Here is a 20,151-nt window from a genome sequence, read left to right as displayed (position 1 = left end):
AGTTGGGGTTCAAGTGACACATTTAATTAGGGAAGCAGCAAAATAACATGTGACAGTTGAACATTAAGATGGCAAAACAAAAACATGTTCTTGGTAAATGGAAATATTTTAAAGTCATAAGCTGAAGAAATCTAGTGGATCATGCACCTGAAGTAGAAAAGGCAAATTCAGCAAAAAAATGAAATGTTGGATGGATAGATAGATTATTCATCCCATGAAGTATGATGTGATATCAAAAGCCCTGAATTAAAGTTAAAAGGATTTTATATTTATTTTTTCGTTGTTCTGAACCTTCAGAGATGTACTTTCTCCAGAAATGCTGTTTACTAAAGTTTTTGTCCTTAGCACTGCCAACTGAACATATTTCAATTATACTTTACCATTTTCTAAGCCCACTTAATCCTGAGCAGGGTCACTGGGGGCTGGAGCATATCCCAGCAAGTATATGGCGCAAGGCTGGAGCAATCCCTTGAACAAAGCACCAGTCCATTAAAGGGGGAACACACACACAGACACCTCACAGCCAATTTAGCATCATCAATCTGCCAAGCCTGAATGTCTTAGGACTGTGAGAAGAACCCACACAGACACAGGGAGAACATGCAAACTCCACACAGGGAGGACCCAGGATGTGAACCCTGGTCTCCTGCCTGTGAAGTGCTACCACTGCACCACAGTGCCACCCATCTCAGTTATAATGAACTTTAAATTATTATGATTTGTTTATGTTCATCCAGTAGAACTTATTTTGTTATAACATCTGTTTATCATAATTGGAATGTTCATGTTTATGTATTTTAATGTCGCAATGTTAATTAGTTTACTCTTAATTCTTTAGGCCAATGGTTTTCAAGTTCAGTCTTGGGGATCCTAATGGCTGCAGATTTTTATTCCAACCAATTTTTGAATCATTGTGCCATTCTTACTTACAAATGACCTCATTGAATATTTATCTGGTCTACAGACATACCTACAGAGTTAATAAATGTTTGTATTATCGGCCCAAGCTTTAACTTCTTATGGTTTTTTTTTTGCCATTTTTAAATTAAGTAGTTACTGTAGTGTTTGTTCCCTTAATTGTATTTAAAGGCTGACGATTAGCAATGAACAGTGCAAACACAGATGCTGTTAAAGGAGAACAGTTACTTCAACCCCATTTTCACTCATTTGCTCAGTAAGAAATGTTTCTTACAAATGAGCAAACAAGTGAATATGACACTGAAGTAATTGCTTCCCTTTAGCATTCAGTGCTGTCAACAGACTTTCTTAGAATAAGAGAATAAAAAGGGGCAATTCACTAAACACGGAGATCAATTAAAAGGAAAAATGATGCACTGATAGTCCTACTGTCTACCATACTACTAGGAAGCTTATTCTATGTGTCTATGGTTCTCTGTGTAAATAAAAACTTCCTAATGCTTGTGTGAAATTTAACAAGTTTCTGTGTTCCTTTTTTCTTGATGAACTCATTTTCAAATAACAGTCTTGATTCACTGTAATAATTCCCTTCATAGTTTTAAACACTCTTAATCTACTTTTGCTTAAAATGAAAAGGCTCAGCTCTTTAAATCTTTTCTCATAATTCATCCCCATCACTCTTCTCTGGACTTTTTCCAGTTCTACTATGTCATTTTTGTAGCCTGGAGACCAAAACTGCACAGAGTACTCCAGATGAGGCCTCACCAGTGTGTTATAAAGCTTGAGCATAACTTCCTTGGACTTGTACTGCACACATTGTGCTATATAACCAAACATTCTGTTAGCCTTCTTAATGGCTTCTGAACACTGTCTGACTGTTGATAGTGTTGAGTCCGCTACTACCCGGAAGCATTCCAGGTGCTATCCAATTAATTTTGGGCAACACTCCCAGAATTAACACCTGTAAGTACTCCAGGCTCCCTTGGACCTTCTTCTGGTAGCAGTTCCAAGTGTGTTAGAAGTGCTGCCATCCAGCACTCCTGAAGTGACCAGGTGACACCTAGCGGTGACCACGGGCAACAGCAGGGCTGAGCTTCTAAGCTCCAAGCCCATTGTCTCAACGTATTCCTGGGGTTTGTCCTCTCATGTTCCGGGGGAGGTGTTGTTCCCAATATGTTGTCTTCCCCGGTCCTTCCATCTTCAGGACATCCTGGTCAGGGGGCTTCCCCGGTTATTTGCCACAATATATATATAATTATTATATATAATATATATATATATATATATCCATCCATCCATTATCCAACCTGCTATATCCTAACTACATGGTCACAGGGGTCTGCTGTAGCTAATCCCAGCCAACACAGGGTGCAGGGCAGGAAACAAACCCCGGGCAGGATGCCAGCCCACTGCAGGGCGCGCACACACACACACACAATCCCCACACACCAAGCACACACCAGGGACAATTTAGGATCGCCAGTGCACCTAACCTGCTTGTCTTTGGACTGTGGGGTGGAAACCAGAGCACGGGGAGAACATGAAAACTCCACGCAGGGAGGACCCGGGAAGCGAACCCACTGTGCCACCATGCCGCCATATATATATATATATATATATATATATATATATATATATATATATATATATATATATATATATATTGTGACAGTAGGGGGCGCTAGTGCTCCCTTGAACCCTCAGGTACAACTCCAGACACCGGGTTAAAGTCCAAGACTCTTTATTTCCTTTTCCCACAGTGCACCAAGCACCTTTCACACTACTCATACAATTAAACTACGCTACTAACTATAATAAACACAATACTCTCCAACAATAAACTCTCCTCCTTGCCCAGACACTTGCTCCTCTATCTCCCAGCTCAGCTCAGTGTCTGGACTGAGGCACCGTTGTTTTATAGCCCCTAACCCGGAGGTGTTCCTGTCCCAACAGTCCACAGTTCCTTATTCCTTCCGGGTCAGGACAAACAGTTCCTTCCTGTCACATGACCGTGACGTACTCCCGGGTTATAGGGCACACAAGAGCCCATGAGCCCCCCTACAGCGACTCCTGGTGGTCCCCAAGGTACTGCTGGAACTCTGGGCACGATCCTGCTGTCGGGAGAGCTCCTCCTGGCAGCCTGGGGGTGTGGACCGGCATGGGAAGCCGGCAGTCCTCCACAATATATATATATATATATATATATATATATATATATATATATATATATATATATATATATATATATATATATATATATATATACATATATATAATTATTATATATGTGTGTGTGTTTCTTTTTAGATGATATGAAATTTTCAGACCAATGCATATATGAATGTTTACAGAAAACAAGTCAGGACTACTGTACTGTAGATTACCAGGCAGTTTAGACTACAAACTTCAGTCCAGTCAGAAACTGATTATAACGACATAACATATTCAAAACTCACTTACTGTAATGAACACTGATAGGGGGCTGGAGCCTATTTTCACTTTATTGAAGGCAAGGTAGGAAGCAATCATGACCAGGGCACCAGTCCATCACAGGGCCAGTATAACTGAATACTCTGCTATTATCTTATGTCAATTTTATGGCCCTCAAATAACTGGCACTTCAATTTACAATGAGCTATGAACTAATTGAGTTAAACATTTTAAGATTTGCTGTATATTATTTCTCTAATGGCTATATTGACAATGAGGTCAAAAGTACTGAGGTAAAGAATCATTCTGTCTGTAGATGGAGAAAAATGTGTGTGATTTCCGTAAATACTTCACTTACCTGCCGGTACCATATGCTTGTGGTCACTTTCTGGTTTTGACCATCCTAGAAGAAGACATAAGGTTTAGACATTATTTGATGCATTTAACAAGAACACTTTAGTGTTTAAAAGGATCTCAGACAGAAATCAATGTCTTTTTTGTCATTAATGTGATATGCCTTTTGTTAGCAGATTTTCGATGAAAAGAGAATGAAGTATGAAAGACCATTTTCAATAGTTTTTTTTTTTCTGGATAGCAAATGCATCTGTATTGACTGTCGTCTAAACATCTATCATACTGTGTAAGAAAAGCTCTTTGTAAATCAGCTATTTTTAGTGTAAAATGGATCACTTATTTGTAGAGTTCATGCACAGATTTATTATAAAGCTTATAACATAAGGTCATACTGCATATCTCTTTTTTGAATAGTAAATTTAAGAAATGTATTCATTTTTTATTTTTGAGTGAGAAATGGAAGTAATTTTATATCACTTTACCTCCAGTAGAAATTAACCATCTTTTCATTGTGAATTTTCACTTAGATTGGCTTTTTCTACTTGGGGTTTGAATTAGGATTTCAAGTTCCTGGTGCTTATCCATTAGTAGGGCTGAATCTACATAATAGCTGAAACACAAAGTCTCTTACAAGCCTGGGTCATCTTCTGTGTTCAAAAATGGTGAAGGATGTGTGGATTGACCTCCTGGTTCATCCTTATTGCCTTATGTGCATGACTGCTAATCTAAGTCAAGAGAGGTAACGTCTATAAACTAGAAAATAAAAGAGACTGTATACCAAAGCTATTTAAGTGTGAAGGTTTGTTATTGATACTACAAGTCTAGTTTACTTTCTAAACATTGCCGTGTAATGGAAAAACAACAACTTAATGCAATAACCCACTTAATGTAGTCATAGTATGAATGGGAAATTCAAAAACAGATATCTCATTTCTTGGTCAGTGTTTCATTGCTTAACATCTAAATGGCCAATGTTTGAAAGCTATGCATCTTGTCCAATGAAAGTCTGTGGAAAAAGTCAAAATGTTGACCTTTGACACTGATATTTGTGATGCAGCTTTAATATCTTGACTTTTGAAGAATATCTTATTTTAAGAACATTAATTAATATAGTACAAGGACATGCTATAGCGGAAATGCAAGGAATGATTTGACAGGCAATTGGGCAATCCAAAAAAATTCTCACCCTGATATTTTAGTTCACAAATGACTTTTCAGGTATTGATACTGGTATGAAAATGATTTTGCTCTTCCTATTTACTGTTCTAAAAAGAAAATGATTAAGCAAATAAACATGGAAAATGTATGTAGGTTTTCTTTTGTAAAAGATTTTAGTATACAGCACTTGGTCTGCCACACATGTTGTGCATACAATCTTAATATGCTCATAAAGACTCAGTGCACATGCCTGCACATTAGCAAGGACAAACATGCACACTAAAGGACATTTGTTTTATAGACTGATTTGTTGTCCTACCTGAAATTTCTATATTTGTTAGAAAATACTACTTTACATTCTCCCTACTGTGCCTTGCTGTTTGTAGCAGTTATCTTTGTCCTTCTCTTCAGCTACATTTTTTGGTACATAACACTGTATGATGATAATAAGTTAAGAGTTGAAGTGAACTTTGACCATCCTGTCATATAATGGTTTCCTTTATACAATGTGGTTACCTTCTCCTTAGAGACTATCTAGGCTACACCTTGTATGTGTCAATCAACATGTCCTGAATAGAAAATGACTGATCCATTACTGGTCACTTGACATCAGTAGCCATTCCAATGACATTCAACAATTCAATTCTAAATATGCATCAGAGACTGAAAAGAAAATTGAAACTCCAAGGTACTTGGAGAGTTCATATTCTCAACCTCTTCTGCAGGAATCAAGAAGCCGGAAATAGTGGTTGCTAGGTAACAGGCAGGGGGAGATGATGGCTTCCCATGCAGAAAGATTTTCCAGAGGAAGAAACACAGTAATGTGCATAATGGTGCATTTAAGGATATCTTTGTGGGAATAATATGCAGAATGTCACATTTTTTAAAAATGCACCGCACTCCTCCATTGTCATGTTTAAGAGAGGCATACATTATATTGATTTTACTGGTGTGCAACAGACTACATGCATTACACGGCTGCAGATAAGAACACAGGCAAACACAGAAGTGTTAACAATATTTTTAAGAGCAATATTATTTTACAATTTAAAAAACCTTTAAAACCTCCAAAAGAATCTTTTAGTGAGCTTCACCTTTCACAATTACAAACTTACCTGCAAATCGAATTTTAGGAAGTGGAGGGGAAGTTAGAATATTGGAAAAGGGCTTTTGGTAGATAGAGGGTTGAAGACAAATAGGAAGAAGACAGAATATGTAAGGTTTAATGATGATCAGGATTAAGAAGTTGGAGAGAGCTATTGAAAAGCATGGATAAGTTTAACTCTTAGAGGGCTGAATATTTTTTCCAAAAAACAGAGTTTTCTGAGAAGCACACAAAGCAATGGTTTCACACAAAAATCAACATAATATGTTTGTTGCTACATGCTGTGACTGCCAGTTTGTCAGGAATGCATGCCAGGCTGGAGCCTTATGCATTCATAGTGCGTTGCGATCTGGTTTGTACCTCTTTATTATTGTAAGTGGTGGTCCTCCCAGGCAAACATTGCCATGGTTGTGTCAGCTACATGATCCTGTTCAGCACTGTGATCAGCTGATGCTGGTACCTCACGTTGTGCTAAAATCGTCTGACAAGACAATTCAGGAGTCCAATTCAGCAATAATATGCAACCCTCAACCACGGAGTATTCTGCTTTATGTTCTCTCTCTCGCCAGATGTCGATGCCATTGTTGCCATTGTTTTCACCTCGCTCCTCACGCAAGCGCAGTGACTCTCAGTCAAACCAATGAAGTGAACTTTCCTTCTAGCAATGGGAGTCCAAGTAAAACATAACGGTGGGTTTTGTCACTGTTTACAGTGGATTGCCACCTCCGTTTGACAGAAGTTGACATCTGCCCTGAAAGAGTTAAGTATCTAGGATCAGATTGAAGATTAGATGTAGAGATAACCCATTGAGTGCAGAGTCGATGGACATTTTGGAAGAAGGTATCAGGATTATTGTGTGATTGAAGAATTAAGGTTAAATGTAAAATGTTTAAGACAGTGGCAAGACCAGCAATGATGTATGGAGCTGAGACACGGTTCAGTAAAGGATAGCACAGGGGAAGAAGTTAGATGTGGCAGAAATGAGAATGTTGAGATGGATGTGTGGAGTTATTAAAAAAGGACAGAATAAGAAATGAGACCATCAGAGGCACAACAAAAGTGGGAGAGATACCTAAGAAAGTGCAGTAAAGTAGGTTAAAGTGGAATGGACATGAGATGAGGACAGACAATGAATATCTGGGCAAAAGAGTGATGGGAATGAAAAAAACAGAGGAAGAGAAAGTAAGGACGGCCAAAGTGGAGGTGGAATAATATAGTAAAAGAAGATTTGAAGGAAAAGGGCTTGACTGATGAGGAGGTGCAGGACTAAACTGTTTGGATAAGGCTGAACAAGCACATCAACTCCACACAGAAGTGCAGGAGCCTTAAGCTGAAGAAAGGGCAAACCTACTAAGCAATTGCCAGGGAGTAGGAGGCCCAACTGACAACATCTCCCACACGGGTCGAGTGTGAGCATCAGGAGAGGTGTGTGTGGCTCGACAGATTGCCCCACAGATGCAGATAGAAGGGTGGCAGAGAACAGAGCCAAGATATGAAGGTTGACTGCACCTGTTGGTCGACGTCTCCTCCTAATGTGAGTTCCGAGGGAATAAGGGGAGTAGGAGCCAGGTTTAAAAGGGCAGTGTTCAGGGTTCAAATTTTTGTGGATTGTCTCCGGTTTTACCCTCTGATTTTAATGGATTATTTATTTGTTTTTAACCTTTACCTTCACCTTGTTTTTATGGATAATTTATCTTTTGAACATTTTGAACACTGAACTTATTTAACACTGTTTTGTTGTTGGGTTTTAATAAAAGCACTGGAGCACATTAGCTTTGTGTAATATGACCTCATCCGCTGGCTCATCCTCGAGTGTGTTATCACTATTAGTGAGTTCAAGGGGTCCCATAAAAGACCCAATAGCATGGGGCCGACCCACACCATTACAGTCCCTCAGCGCCTCTTGTCGAATTCACTACCATATCACCAAGTTCATGACAGAGGACGACTGTACAACGGAGTATTTTCTTCCACCCTTATTTCTGAAGATCTTTACTTCTCAGTTATGTAAGCCATACATAAATGCAGCCTCTGTTAACCACTTTTTCTTTTGTGTGTTTCTTTTATTTCATCTGGAATTCCTTTGCCATATACCCTCATAAACGAGAAACACAGTAAGTACCTATAAATGTAGCCATTCCTTAACATTAGTATATTAAATGACCAAATAGTGGGCACAGTATCTTCTCAGACACTGCCTATTGTAAAGGCAAAAGGAAGGTTTATTTATTTATTTATTAATTTTTTCATGACTCAACTGACCTATGCCCACATCAATGTTAATCTTTAAGATCACTCAGTTTCCCACTTCACTTGGTGTTTTCCTTTTAAAGCTGTGGGCAATAGTGCCAGGAAACTGCACTCCCCACCCACGCCAAGAAAAAAAAAGGAGTGCCAGTCTTCACTGTGCTAGGCAGATGAACGTGTGATGGTCATCTATGGTACATCAGACTTGATATGCAGCAGATGAGTAAAGCTTTGTATGAGTCGGCCTCCTTTTACACTTACAAATGTGCCAACATATTGTTGGGTGTAATGTGCTGATTATGATGATGATGCTTCAAATTAGCAAGCTATGGAGTAGGGCATCTTGCCAGAAGTGTAATTCTGGCTGCATAGTTTCTGATGTTATTTGCTGGTTAACTCAGTCCATATGTGTGATGACACAAACATATTTGAAGATGAAGAATGAGCCAGAAAACATTTTTTTGCAATAAGCTATGTGCTGTTTTATGGTAAGGTCTGCATACAATTCAAAACAGCAAGTAGCTGTGAGAACAGCAGGCATCCATTGTGCTTTAACTTTACAGTCAAGTGGGCAGCACTCTTAGCGCCTATAGCTTATCTTTGTGCATGTTGGGCATTTCAGTTAATTTGTATTTTTATATGTTTATGTATAAGTTGTTTCAAAATAAATTTGGAATAATATATATAAAAGGATATATATAAACGGAAATGAAAAATCCCTAAAACAAACATCCTGAATATAAAATTAAGCAATTTGCTATATTAAAAAAATGGTTGCACCTTTACAACAGTGCATCACTGATACTGTAGAAAAACTATTATTTTTTATTGATTCATTCAATCATTTATTTCTCAAAACTGCTTATTTTAAGAGAACTAAATTGGGATTGGGGTCTTTCCATCACAAGGCACATTCATACATACATACACAATTATTAATATGGAGTGAATTTATATTCACAGATCAAATCAAACTACGATTTTGGGATGTGAGAGACGCCAGAAAGAAACATGCAACTTCCACACATATAGAGCTTGCTGTTGAATTTAAATACAGCTGTCTGGAGCTGTGAGGCACTATTGTCTCAGAGGTCCATCATCCTGGGGTCAGCTACCACGCTTATTCGTTATCTCGGTGGACTTTGCACATCCTTTCTGCATCTTTTAACTTGGGAACACTTGCTTTTTTTTTCACATTCCCAAAAACATGCAACTCAGACTATTTGGTGATTTTAAATTGTCCTATTGTGGCTGTTTGTTTTATTGTGCCCTGCTATGGACTGACACCCAATACAGGGCTGTTTCTTGCTTTGTGCTACTGGAATATCCTCTGGATTAAGTGGGCATCAGAATACAAGTATGTAGTAGTAGTTATAGTATTAACAATGTCATGTATACAGACTATAGAGAAATCTTATTTGAATGTCTTGCCAAAGTGCAAGACATCTCCATTCTTGTTTGTATAAACATTAATTCATGTGATCCTGAATTAGCATACACAAGTTCAGAAATTATTTTTTAGTACTGGATTTTTCCTAAAACCCTGAGTTAGAATAAACAGGTTCTTATATTCACGGATGGATAGTGTAATTATTAAAGACATTAAAAACATTTACATTTGCAACAGTGCTTAGTATTCACTGATAGAAACATCTCCTGATTATCAATATTCCTGATAATTTTCAGGAGCTAAACTGTAACCCCTAGAACATGCCGTGAATCTGATGAAAGAGACTATAAAGGACTAGTGGCATATTCTTTTGCTCTCATGTTTTGGCCTTTCAGACAGACAAAGTTCAACTTGCTATTTCTGACTACATACTTGGGGAGTTTGGGGGGCTACCATTGTATAGGATTGTGTTCAACACAAGTTTTCCCCTTTTGCGCTATTGGCCATAACTGACAATGTCTAATAAAAAGCAACAAAACATGCTAATATGATCCCTTGGCAATAAAAAATAAAATACAAACACAGCATAAAGGTGTTTGCAGGGTTAACTCATTTTCTTAAAACACACGGTGAAGCGGCTTATCTTTGCCAGGTTAGTGCTTGGGTAGGCAATATGGTGTTACAGTCATAGCTGAAGTGCTGGATGATTCATCTCAAATTAATTGATGACAGAAATCTCTGATGGTGTCTTTCTTATCCAAAGATTTTTATATTTATATACCTTAGTGATTGCTCCTTCAGGTCTGTTTGCTCCAACTTTCTAGAATTTTCTGAGCAGGTCTTTCAACATAGCCGCATCAGACATCTTATGGAAGTCTTGCTTGAAAACTCACTTTATTTGGTTATCCATATAACTTAATTGGCTATTATTTGATTCTTTTGTGCCAACTGTACTGGGGTGTGTTTTCCGAGAGCTTCATAACACTAAGTACATCATTATCTTGTACTTAAGATCATCCACTGATTACCGACTGTTTCCCGAAAACACTTTGTAACTAAAATAGTACTTAATCTTGTTTGTAATTTAACGGGTGAACTATCCCACTGTTTTTCATGTACTTTATTTGGACTTTCTGTCACAGAGAAAAAGAGGTCACCCTAAGTTGATCATAAAAACACACTGATGGTTTTACTTGGCAATGAAATAATAATAATAATAATAAAAATAAAAGGTCGATGTTGCAATAGTAATATAAAATTATAATGTAAGCTATAGATTAGCTCTTTGTAGCATTAATACACCTATAGACAATTTGCATATATAGTGATTTAACTAGGTCATCGGTTACATCCTATAAAATCACAAGGGTTATGACAATGACAATGGGCAGCTGTGAAGAGAATTGTGCAACTCAAATGAAGATCCATCCAAGAAGCTAAGTCACAGGTTTAAATGCTCTTTTGTGGGAGGACATGAACCCTTTGAGTCGTCTCCGGAATCAACAACTAACAGAGAAATGCAGGCTGCGCAGAGGTGAAATAATAACCCTATTTGGTCTAGTGCAGACAAAAGTGAAATTTTGCCCTTTCTCCCACTGTGCAACTGCTGACAGCTCTCAGTTTATATATCACCAGCGGATTCCTGCCAACTGTTGGTGATGTACATTGCTTTAGCAAGGTTGCTGTGTTAAAATCTATGCATGCAAGTGTGACCATTCACCTGCCTTTGCTCCGATTTTAAAAACAAATGAAATGCAATTAATTGTATCTCAGATGTTGTAAATTGCCTTGGATAAAGATGTTAGCCAAATAAGTAAATAATTATCTTTTTATATAATACGCTACTGTGGCTGTCCATTTGTCTGTCCAGGATTTTAAATCACCTGTAGCTTGCAAACTGTTTGACCTATTGACCTGAAATTTGGTACACATATACTAGGTGACGTCTACTATCTGCTTTTAGGGTGATGATTAACCTCCAAAGTTATTCCTCTTTTTACTTTTATTTTATTTTATTTTATTGTAAAATCATCTCTCAGTAGTGGCCAGCAGGGCAGCAGTGTGGCGTATGCGTATGGGCACCGTTCTCATCCCTACCACCTTTACCATCACTTCCCCTACCTCTTCATATCTCAAATCATTCTTGATGCAGATTGAAGACTTAAGTGTCAGCTTAAGTGAAAAATTAAAGAAAACTTCCTAAGTAATTGCAATACAAACACTGACGTAATCAATTTCTAATGCGAAAACATGCCGACGAAAGAAGAAAAGAAGCAGGCCGCTAGGGTGGCGAAAAGAAGAGCTACTCAGGAATCAGCAAGCGCATCAACCTCTGAGCAAATGAATGATAAACGTACAGAGAAAGAGCATAAAAACCAGGAATGCTCAAGTCAAGTGTATTCACTGCAGTGCGCCATTACTGGTAATAATAATAATAATAATAATAATAATAATAATAATAATACATTGACTTGCATGACAGTAAAATTGGTTTTCATGCCACTGCAGGCATTGTAGGCGCATGGGATAGAATGCCCATCCCTATTCATACTCCCAGCCTTGTTAATCATATCCATACCAGTTGAAAAGGGTTCTTGATGCTAAATGTATAAATGATATGCAACCATCAGGGACTTTTTACAGACCTTATGGCCGTGGCCTGGGAGTATACATGATGTTTGTATCTTGTCCAACTTTGAAGTGAATCAGACAACAAGGGATGGTGCATTGACTGGTGTCTGGATACTGGGAGACAGTGGGTATCCTTTTTTCCAATACCTGCTAACTCCAGTGTCCCCAAACCATGGCAGAGAAAAGGAAGAACACTTCACACCAAAACACACACATCATTGCAGAGCAGGCTCTACAATCTTTGTATGTGGAAGATGCAATTCTGTCCACAGGGACTTCCATGAGCTTTGAAAAACAACACTTCTTAATTTTGTTTGTCACCTGGTATATAAGTTTTTTTTTAAAACTCCTCTTTTGTAGGAGTGTTGTTTTTTTAACCTATCACTGCTCGCCATTGTTCTTTCTTGCAAGGGAAACACGTCACAGTTTGAGTCCATTTGTAGATTTTTGACTAATGGGTTAAATTAATTTTACCTATTAGTGGAAATGTTAATTTCTTTACCTTGTGGTTTTTTTGCATAGTAATTGATTCTTTTGTCACCTTTCTTTTACATTTACACATCTGGTGTGACAATATAATGCATATTTAACAACTGAAATAAATGTGGGATCAATGTTTTTGTTTTCGACAGTCTGCTTTTTTGACATGGATGCTGGTAAAGAGCCCAAGAAATACTTTAAACTCATTCGTTAAATGATAAGTGACAAAGGGCTTTCAGGAAACACTCGGAAAACTCATTCATTTTTTACCTACGTCACTAAGATTGATAGTTTTCGGGACATGCACCACTGATTGTGGTAGTACTCTATTGTCAATATATTGTATTAATTTATCTTGCTTTCTTTTTAATTTGCTTTTATTATATATTCTTGTCTTAAATGATTTTATTTACTTTGAAATGTACTCTTTGATGCTTCATAAAGTACCTTGTAACTGTGTTTGCTGTGAATGGCACCTTATTAGATTGATTTATTGCTTGACTGACTGATAAGTTGACATATTGATTAACTAATTCAATGACCTGTAGAAAATATACATTTTCACTGAATGCTTTGTGCAAGCTGCCTAACACTGAAGGAATGTTATGTTTGTGTACCAAACATGAAAACCCTCTTCAAGAGGTGACACTTAACACCGGGTGTCCTCTGTCACACTGAACTTAGGACACAGACATGAGTTTATTCTGAGTCGTCACTAAGGAGCAAGACAAAACTGAAGTTTTTAACAAACTGGACAACTGCAGCTTGAGACCAGAAATGACTCTCTCTATGATTTGGAGTTATATGGCCTGTTGTAAACATGGAAACATATTTCTTTGCTAAAAGACAAAAAAATAATGCATGGCATATTAAACCCTGAAGAAAGGAAGCACTCAAAATGAAAGATGGGGAGATCTTTTCATCAATATTTGAGTTAGAGGCTGCTCACAAGGTGGAAGAGGATGACCCCAATAACAACAAATAACGGTTAAATGATCTGGGAATAAGAATATGATCAATACCCGAGTAAAGGAAGCATTTCAACAAGGGGTTTACTTTGAAACATGACCACTGGCACTATTTGTACAAAGAGCTGAAAAGCCAATGTCAACTGAATAGGGAGAAAAGATAACAAAGGAATTTGGAATAATCTTTACTGCTTATTAAACTGTCAGACTGTCGTCACCTTCAGGCTGGGCAAGAAATGGCCACATCCTCCAGGACACGAAGTACTGAAAATGCTATGAAGCTGCCTGCCACACCAGCACTGCTGTAATTAATGCAATTGTACGTCCTATAAATGCTTCACACACTTGTTTATTTACCATTTTGATGTGTTTGATCAACAACATGATGAATTAGTAAATTAATATTTACCTTTTTCTTTTGTAGTTAGATGATGTTGCTTTTAGAATTGTTCTGTAATTTCAAACTTAAGGAAGATGTAAATGTGTATTTAATAACTTTGATCACTTTTTTCAAATTTGTCTGTTCACTGAATAGATGTAATATCATCTGAACATTTCTAGACATCATTCTCTCTGTTGAGTTTAAGCATGGCATACAAAAAATATTTTTATTTAATATTTACACAATTCAACTATTGTGCAGAAAGATACCATGTACATTTTTGGCTAAGAAAATGACGAGAGAAGTACCGTTTCTCCAAATTTTCACAATTTGTTATTGAGTCAAGCCATTTACATAAATCTTTAGATAGATAGATAGATAGATAGATAGATAGATAGATAGATAGATAGATAGATAGATAGATAGAATTAATTCAATTAATTAAGCATTCTTAAACATTGGTTAATTCTTATGAGAGGCTACTTTTGTCTTCTGTAGTGATTTTCCTAGGCTATGCATGCCCTCTAGTGGTCAATAAAGACTCTGCATTATTCTTACCACATCTAATACTGATTGAAGGATGAAATCAATGTAAACTACTGTGGCCTCTGTCCAGTTGTTGACTGGTCGCACTCCTTTGCTGTAATTTTTCAAAAGCTTTTTAGTAAGTTGATGTAAAGCCGATTTTTTGGGCTTGGCAGTAAGAGAAAAACTTCCTGTTGAAAAAGAGGTTTAAAAAAGAATACATTACATTATCCAAACAGCTTATGAACTCTCTGCAGTTCTTCCTTGTGGTCTATTAATATTTAGGGCAATGGTAGTACAGCTGCCTTGCAACAAGGACACCAGAGTTTATATTCTTGGTCCTCACTGCGTGGCGCATGCGTGTTCTACTGCAATATTCCCAATCCAAAGACATGCAGGTTAGGTGGACTGGTGATGCTAAACTGGTCCCCTGGTGTGTGCACCTGTCTTGCACCAGATTCTTACTGGAATAGACTCCAACTTCCCCATGAAACAACTCTGGATAAATGAGTTTAAAAAACAGACGGATGAATATTTAATGTTGGCATGGTTTTAAATCTTATGGATGGTCAGTCTCTGTGCTGAATTTGTATACTCTCTGCATGTTGTCAGTGGATCTATCTATGGATTATCAGTTTTACACTCATGTCTTAAAGAGTCATATGTTACATTAATTTGGTATTTCTACATTGGTCCAGGGTGTGCGTATTTTTGTACTAGTGGATCTTGCAATTGCTCCATCCAAAGTTGTGTGAGTCCTGTGGCTCTGGCCTCCCGTGACCCTTAATTAGACATAGTGGGTTTGACAAATATAATTTTTATATTTTATATAACAATATTTATTACATTAGTCAAATGAATCAGTTACCACATGACAATTGATCAATTGACAAAATTTTTAAAAGTGTCAGGTTTAAATTCACATTTGAATAATGAGAAAAAATTGAGTAACAATTGGTTAAGTGTGTAATAAGTGTTGGTCATACTTGCTTCATTCCACTTTCCTAAATCACTGAATTTATAGGGTGCAGTTGGTTTGGGAGTGCAGTGACGGGAGTCCATTTAAAGCCTGCCTCATTTGCATGTTGCTGCCCTCTGGTGGGCGCACATTGAACTCATCCCTAACACAAAGAGACTGATGAATAGGATGATCATACTGTAGGTAAACTGTGAAAACAGCAGTAACTTTGAACAATTCACTCCAGTCAGACCAATCTGATTTATCATCTTCTTTATACTCAAAATACTCTTAATACTTCAAAATGTAATATATAGTGTTTATCTTCTTTTATGACTCTTAATTTCTTTACTTTAATTTTGACTGCTAATTACTTTTTCTACACTGCTTATATATACATAACATTTTCTGTTTTTCTGACCTTTTGCTAACAACTATTAGTTTTAGCTCTTATCACTTTAAACGCCTTCATGATGGGAGTGAAGAAACGACATGGTGAACTGGTGACTCTAAATTGGCCCCATATAAGTTAGTTCAGCCCTCTGATGGATTAGCATGCCTTGTGTCTCATACTGTCTGGATAATTTCAGACTGAGATAGATTAAACAAGTTCAAGATTTATGGATGAACGAATTGCATTGGCTTTCCATGTCTATTCTAAGGGTGTTACTATGATGTAATTATGGCATGGGCACTTGCCTATGCAGGGAGGACAACTAAATGCCAAATAAGGTCAAATTTATTTTTTACTGATTTTTCAGTAGGTGGGCTGACAACCCTTTTGGATGGGCACTGCCCACCTGTAGCCAAGTCCCTGCTTTGAAATTACAACCTTTAATCACATCCTAAATACCAAGTGAAACACAGCAAATTTCCTACTCATTGATGGTTGGGCCTTGCACTACATTTTCAGGATAACCTCTCTCTATTAAGATATTTTAACTCCCAAAAAAAAACACATGATGCTTTATATCTCTAATTTGGATTTTTTTCATCTGTGTCTGTATTTTTGTACACATTATTGTAATATTTATGCACTTTTCATTCTTCATATAGTCTACACTTAACTAGATATATCTAAATACCCTGAATGTGAATCTTGCTGCCCTAATATTTGCACTTAGACTCTGTAAGTGATTAGTATATCTGTTCACTGAATACTGTAGATGTAATATTAACTGAACATTTCTTGACATCTTTCTCTCTGTTGAGTTAGACTGGCATACAAATAAATATTTTTATTTAATATTTACACAAATATTGTGCAGAAATATACAATATACATTTTTGGATAAGAAAATGATGAGAGAAGTACTGTTTCTCCAAATTTTCATAATTTGTTATTGAGTCAAGCCACTTACATAAATATTTATCCTTTGGTTTCTGTATTAGATAGATAGATAGATAGATAGATAGATAGATAGATAGATAGATAGATAGATAGATAGATAGATAGATAGATAGATAGATAGATAGATAGATCCAAAGTGAAAAGCCCTCTTCTTCTTGGCTATTTTCAAAAATACTTTCTGAGGGTTTTTTTCTCTTTGCTGTTGTTGTTCATTACAGTTCATGGCCTTACTTGGCCTTACTTGCTTGAATAAGTTTTGGAGTTAGCGTTACATAACTAATTTAAAAATTGTATGTGAAAACAGTGTGTTGGCTTATGGTTACTGAAAATAATGTGGGCTGAACAGCTATGGCAGTACAGATATACAGCACATGCAGAATTGGCATACTGTACCTTAAAGTTACCAAACTCTCAACTATACTAATTTAAAATCACTATGCTTCACTTATTGTAATAGCAGTGCCTAACTAATAATTTGCATTGTCTTTTCTCCTATGTAATAGTGTTTCTTAAGAGCAGTTATTGTTTGTTAAACTTATTCCACCTGAAAGCTTTAGAAAGTCTTTGAAGCAAATATATATTGAGTAACAGTTGATTCAGAAAGTACTCAGACACCTTCACTTTCTGCACACTTGTGTTGTAGATTTAATTTAAATGGATAAATTTGCCATTTTTGCCCATCAACCTACACTTAGTAATACATACTGTTAAAGGGAAAACATGTTTACAGAAAGATTTGCAAATTGATTAAAAATCAAAAACTGAAATCTCTCATTCATATAAGTGTTCAGTCCCCTACTCCAGTACTATGAAGAGGCCCGTTTGGCAAAAATTATAGTTTCAAGTCTTCTTGGGATAAGTCTCTACAAGCTTTGCACACTTGGATTTATCCCATTCTTTCTGGCAGATCCTCTCAAGCTCCATTACATTGTATGGACAATGTCTGTAAACTGCCATCTTTTCCAAAGCCACTCATAAGCAGTTAAAGACTAGTCCAGAAGCCACTCCAGCATTACTTTGGCTAGATGCTTCAGGTCACTATCATGTCACCCTAGTCTGAGGATGTGTGCACTCTAGAGCAGGTTTCCTTTAAGGACCTTTTTGTATTTGGCTACATTCATCTTTCCCTCAATTCTGACCTGTCTCCTTGTCCTTGCCAATGAGAAGCACCCCCATGGCACGATGCTGCTACCACCGTACTTCACCATAGAAATGGTAATTGGCAGGAAAGTTGTAGTTCTGCTCAGACAGTTCAGTTTTTGCTTTATCAGACAAGATATTTTTACTCATACTCTCAGAGTCCTCTAAATGCTATGTGGCAAACTCCAAGTGAGGTGTCACATGCACCTGATTAATGCAGTGCTGCTGAGTTGGCCATCCTTCTGACTGGTTATGCCATGTCAGCAGAGAGTGACCAATGTGTTCCTGGTCGCCCCCCTGACCAAGGCCCGCCTTGTCCAATTTCCCTAGTTTGGTCTAGAAAAAGTCCTTGTGGTTCTAAACTTCATTCATATAAGCATTAAGACTGTTATTTCAGTGATTTGTAGAAGCCTCTTTGGCAGCAGTTACAGCTTCGAGGCTTCTGGGGTGTGTCTCTACAAGCTTTGAACACCTGGATTTGAGCAGTTTATCCCATTCTTCCTGACAGATCCTTTCAAGTTCTATTACATTGGATGGGAAACATCTGCAAACTGCTATCTTCAGGTTATTCACAAATGTTCTATGGGGTTTAATTCTGAGGATAGTCTTTGCCAATTAAGGACAGTCTGAGACTTGTCCTGAAGCCACTCTAACATCTTCTTGGCTATATGCTAAGGGGCGAGGTCACACTGTAGAACAGGTTTTCTTCAAGGACTGCTTTGTATTTGGCTATTTTCATCCTTTTCTCAATTCTGTCCAGTCTTCCTGTCCTTGCCACTAAAACGTACTCCCACAGTATGATGCTGTCACCACCATGCTTCCATCATGCTGCTAAGATATTTATCCAAGGTCCTCCCACCTTAGCAGAAGCACAGTTACTGTGACCGCTGGGTTCTTTGTCACCTTCTTGCCCAGTTAATCAGTGTGGCTGGACAGCCAGCTCTAGGAAGTGCCTGGTGGTGCTAGACATCTTCCTTTTCACAAGTATTGAGGCCATGGTGCTCCTGGGAATGCTGAAAAGCTTTATAAATGGAATTTATCACCTTGTTCTGATATATGCCTCACCATAATTTGATCGTGGAGGTCCACAGAGAGATTCCTAGACTTCATGCCTTGGTTTTTGTCCTGGCATATAGTGTGAATTATGGGACCATATACAGAGAGGTGGGTGACTTTCTAAATGATGTCCAATCAATTCATTTTGCCACAAGTGGACTCCAATCAAGTTCTAGCCACATCTCAAGGATAACTAAATCAAAGAGGATGCACCTGAACACAATTTGCAATCATTTTTTTTGATTTTTCATAAATCTGTAAACTTTTTTGATGAACAAAAATAGCACATTTATCAATTTTAACATAAATCTACAATACAATAAAGTGTGCAGTAAGTGAAGAGGACTGAATATTTTCTGAACCCACTGCATGCATTGCGTCAGTGGCATCTCCTGTTTAGTTCAGAAACTGAAGTGAACCCACTAAATTAAATAACATAAGCCACTTAATTCAATTCAAAGCCATGTGGAACACTGGACACAAGGCAGGAAATAGCTCTGCATAGGGTGCTAGTCCATCACAGGATCCATTCATGCATACACCCAAACAGGGGCCAGTTTGAAATTTACAAACTCAGCTAGTCTAAGCACATTTAGGGATGAGGGAGGAAAACTGAAATATTAATTGGAAAACCCAAGTAGACACCAGGATATTTGTGCATATGCCACATAGATAATGCACAGATACAAGATCCTAAAGCATGATGAGAGACTCTGTAAGGCAGCAGTCTTAGTTACTGTACTAATGTCATACCTGTTATTTAATCATACATTTCCAGAGCTGCTTATTCCACTACTGAGTTATGTGGTGCCCAGGAGGTTCAGGCACAAAGCAAGATTTAAACCTGAAAAATAGTGTGTAAAGGGTGTTTATTTTAAGGGGGCTTATGCACTTTATTATATGTGCATCTTAAATATAAATGCTGGGCATTGCTTTGGAATAAGAAGAATATAATTCACCTTTACTCAAGCCCCAAATCCATGACAGAGTACAGATTACACAGTATAGACAGGCACAGATTCTGTGCATGGTTATCTTTCTTTTCAAGAATTGCAAGA

General features: G+C 37.4%; 1 protein-coding gene across 1 annotated transcript in view; it reads right to left on the bottom strand.

The window, feature by feature from the left end:
• Positions 1 to 18,073, bottom strand: part of htr3b (5-hydroxytryptamine (serotonin) receptor 3B) — a 74,458-nt gene extending 56,385 nt beyond the window's left edge. The window contains exons 1-3 of the mRNA XM_039762422.1: positions 18,037 to 18,073; positions 14,622 to 14,779; positions 3,707 to 3,751 (exon numbers count right to left, since the gene is read on the bottom strand). Coding sequence (XP_039618356.1) covers positions 3,707 to 3,751; positions 14,622 to 14,779; positions 18,037 to 18,073 — 240 coding nt within the window. The remainder of the gene's footprint in view (positions 1 to 3,706; positions 3,752 to 14,621; positions 14,780 to 18,036) is intronic.
• Positions 18,074 to 20,151: the final 2,078 nt, after the last annotated feature.

This window comes from Polypterus senegalus, chromosome 9, assembly GCF_016835505.1.
Source record: "Polypterus senegalus isolate Bchr_013 chromosome 9, ASM1683550v1, whole genome shotgun sequence".
Lineage (NCBI taxonomy): Eukaryota > Metazoa > Chordata > Cladistia > Polypteriformes > Polypteridae > Polypterus > Polypterus senegalus.
Note: the sequence above shows the minus strand (reverse complement) of the source record. Positions and strands in the feature narration are given on the sequence as shown.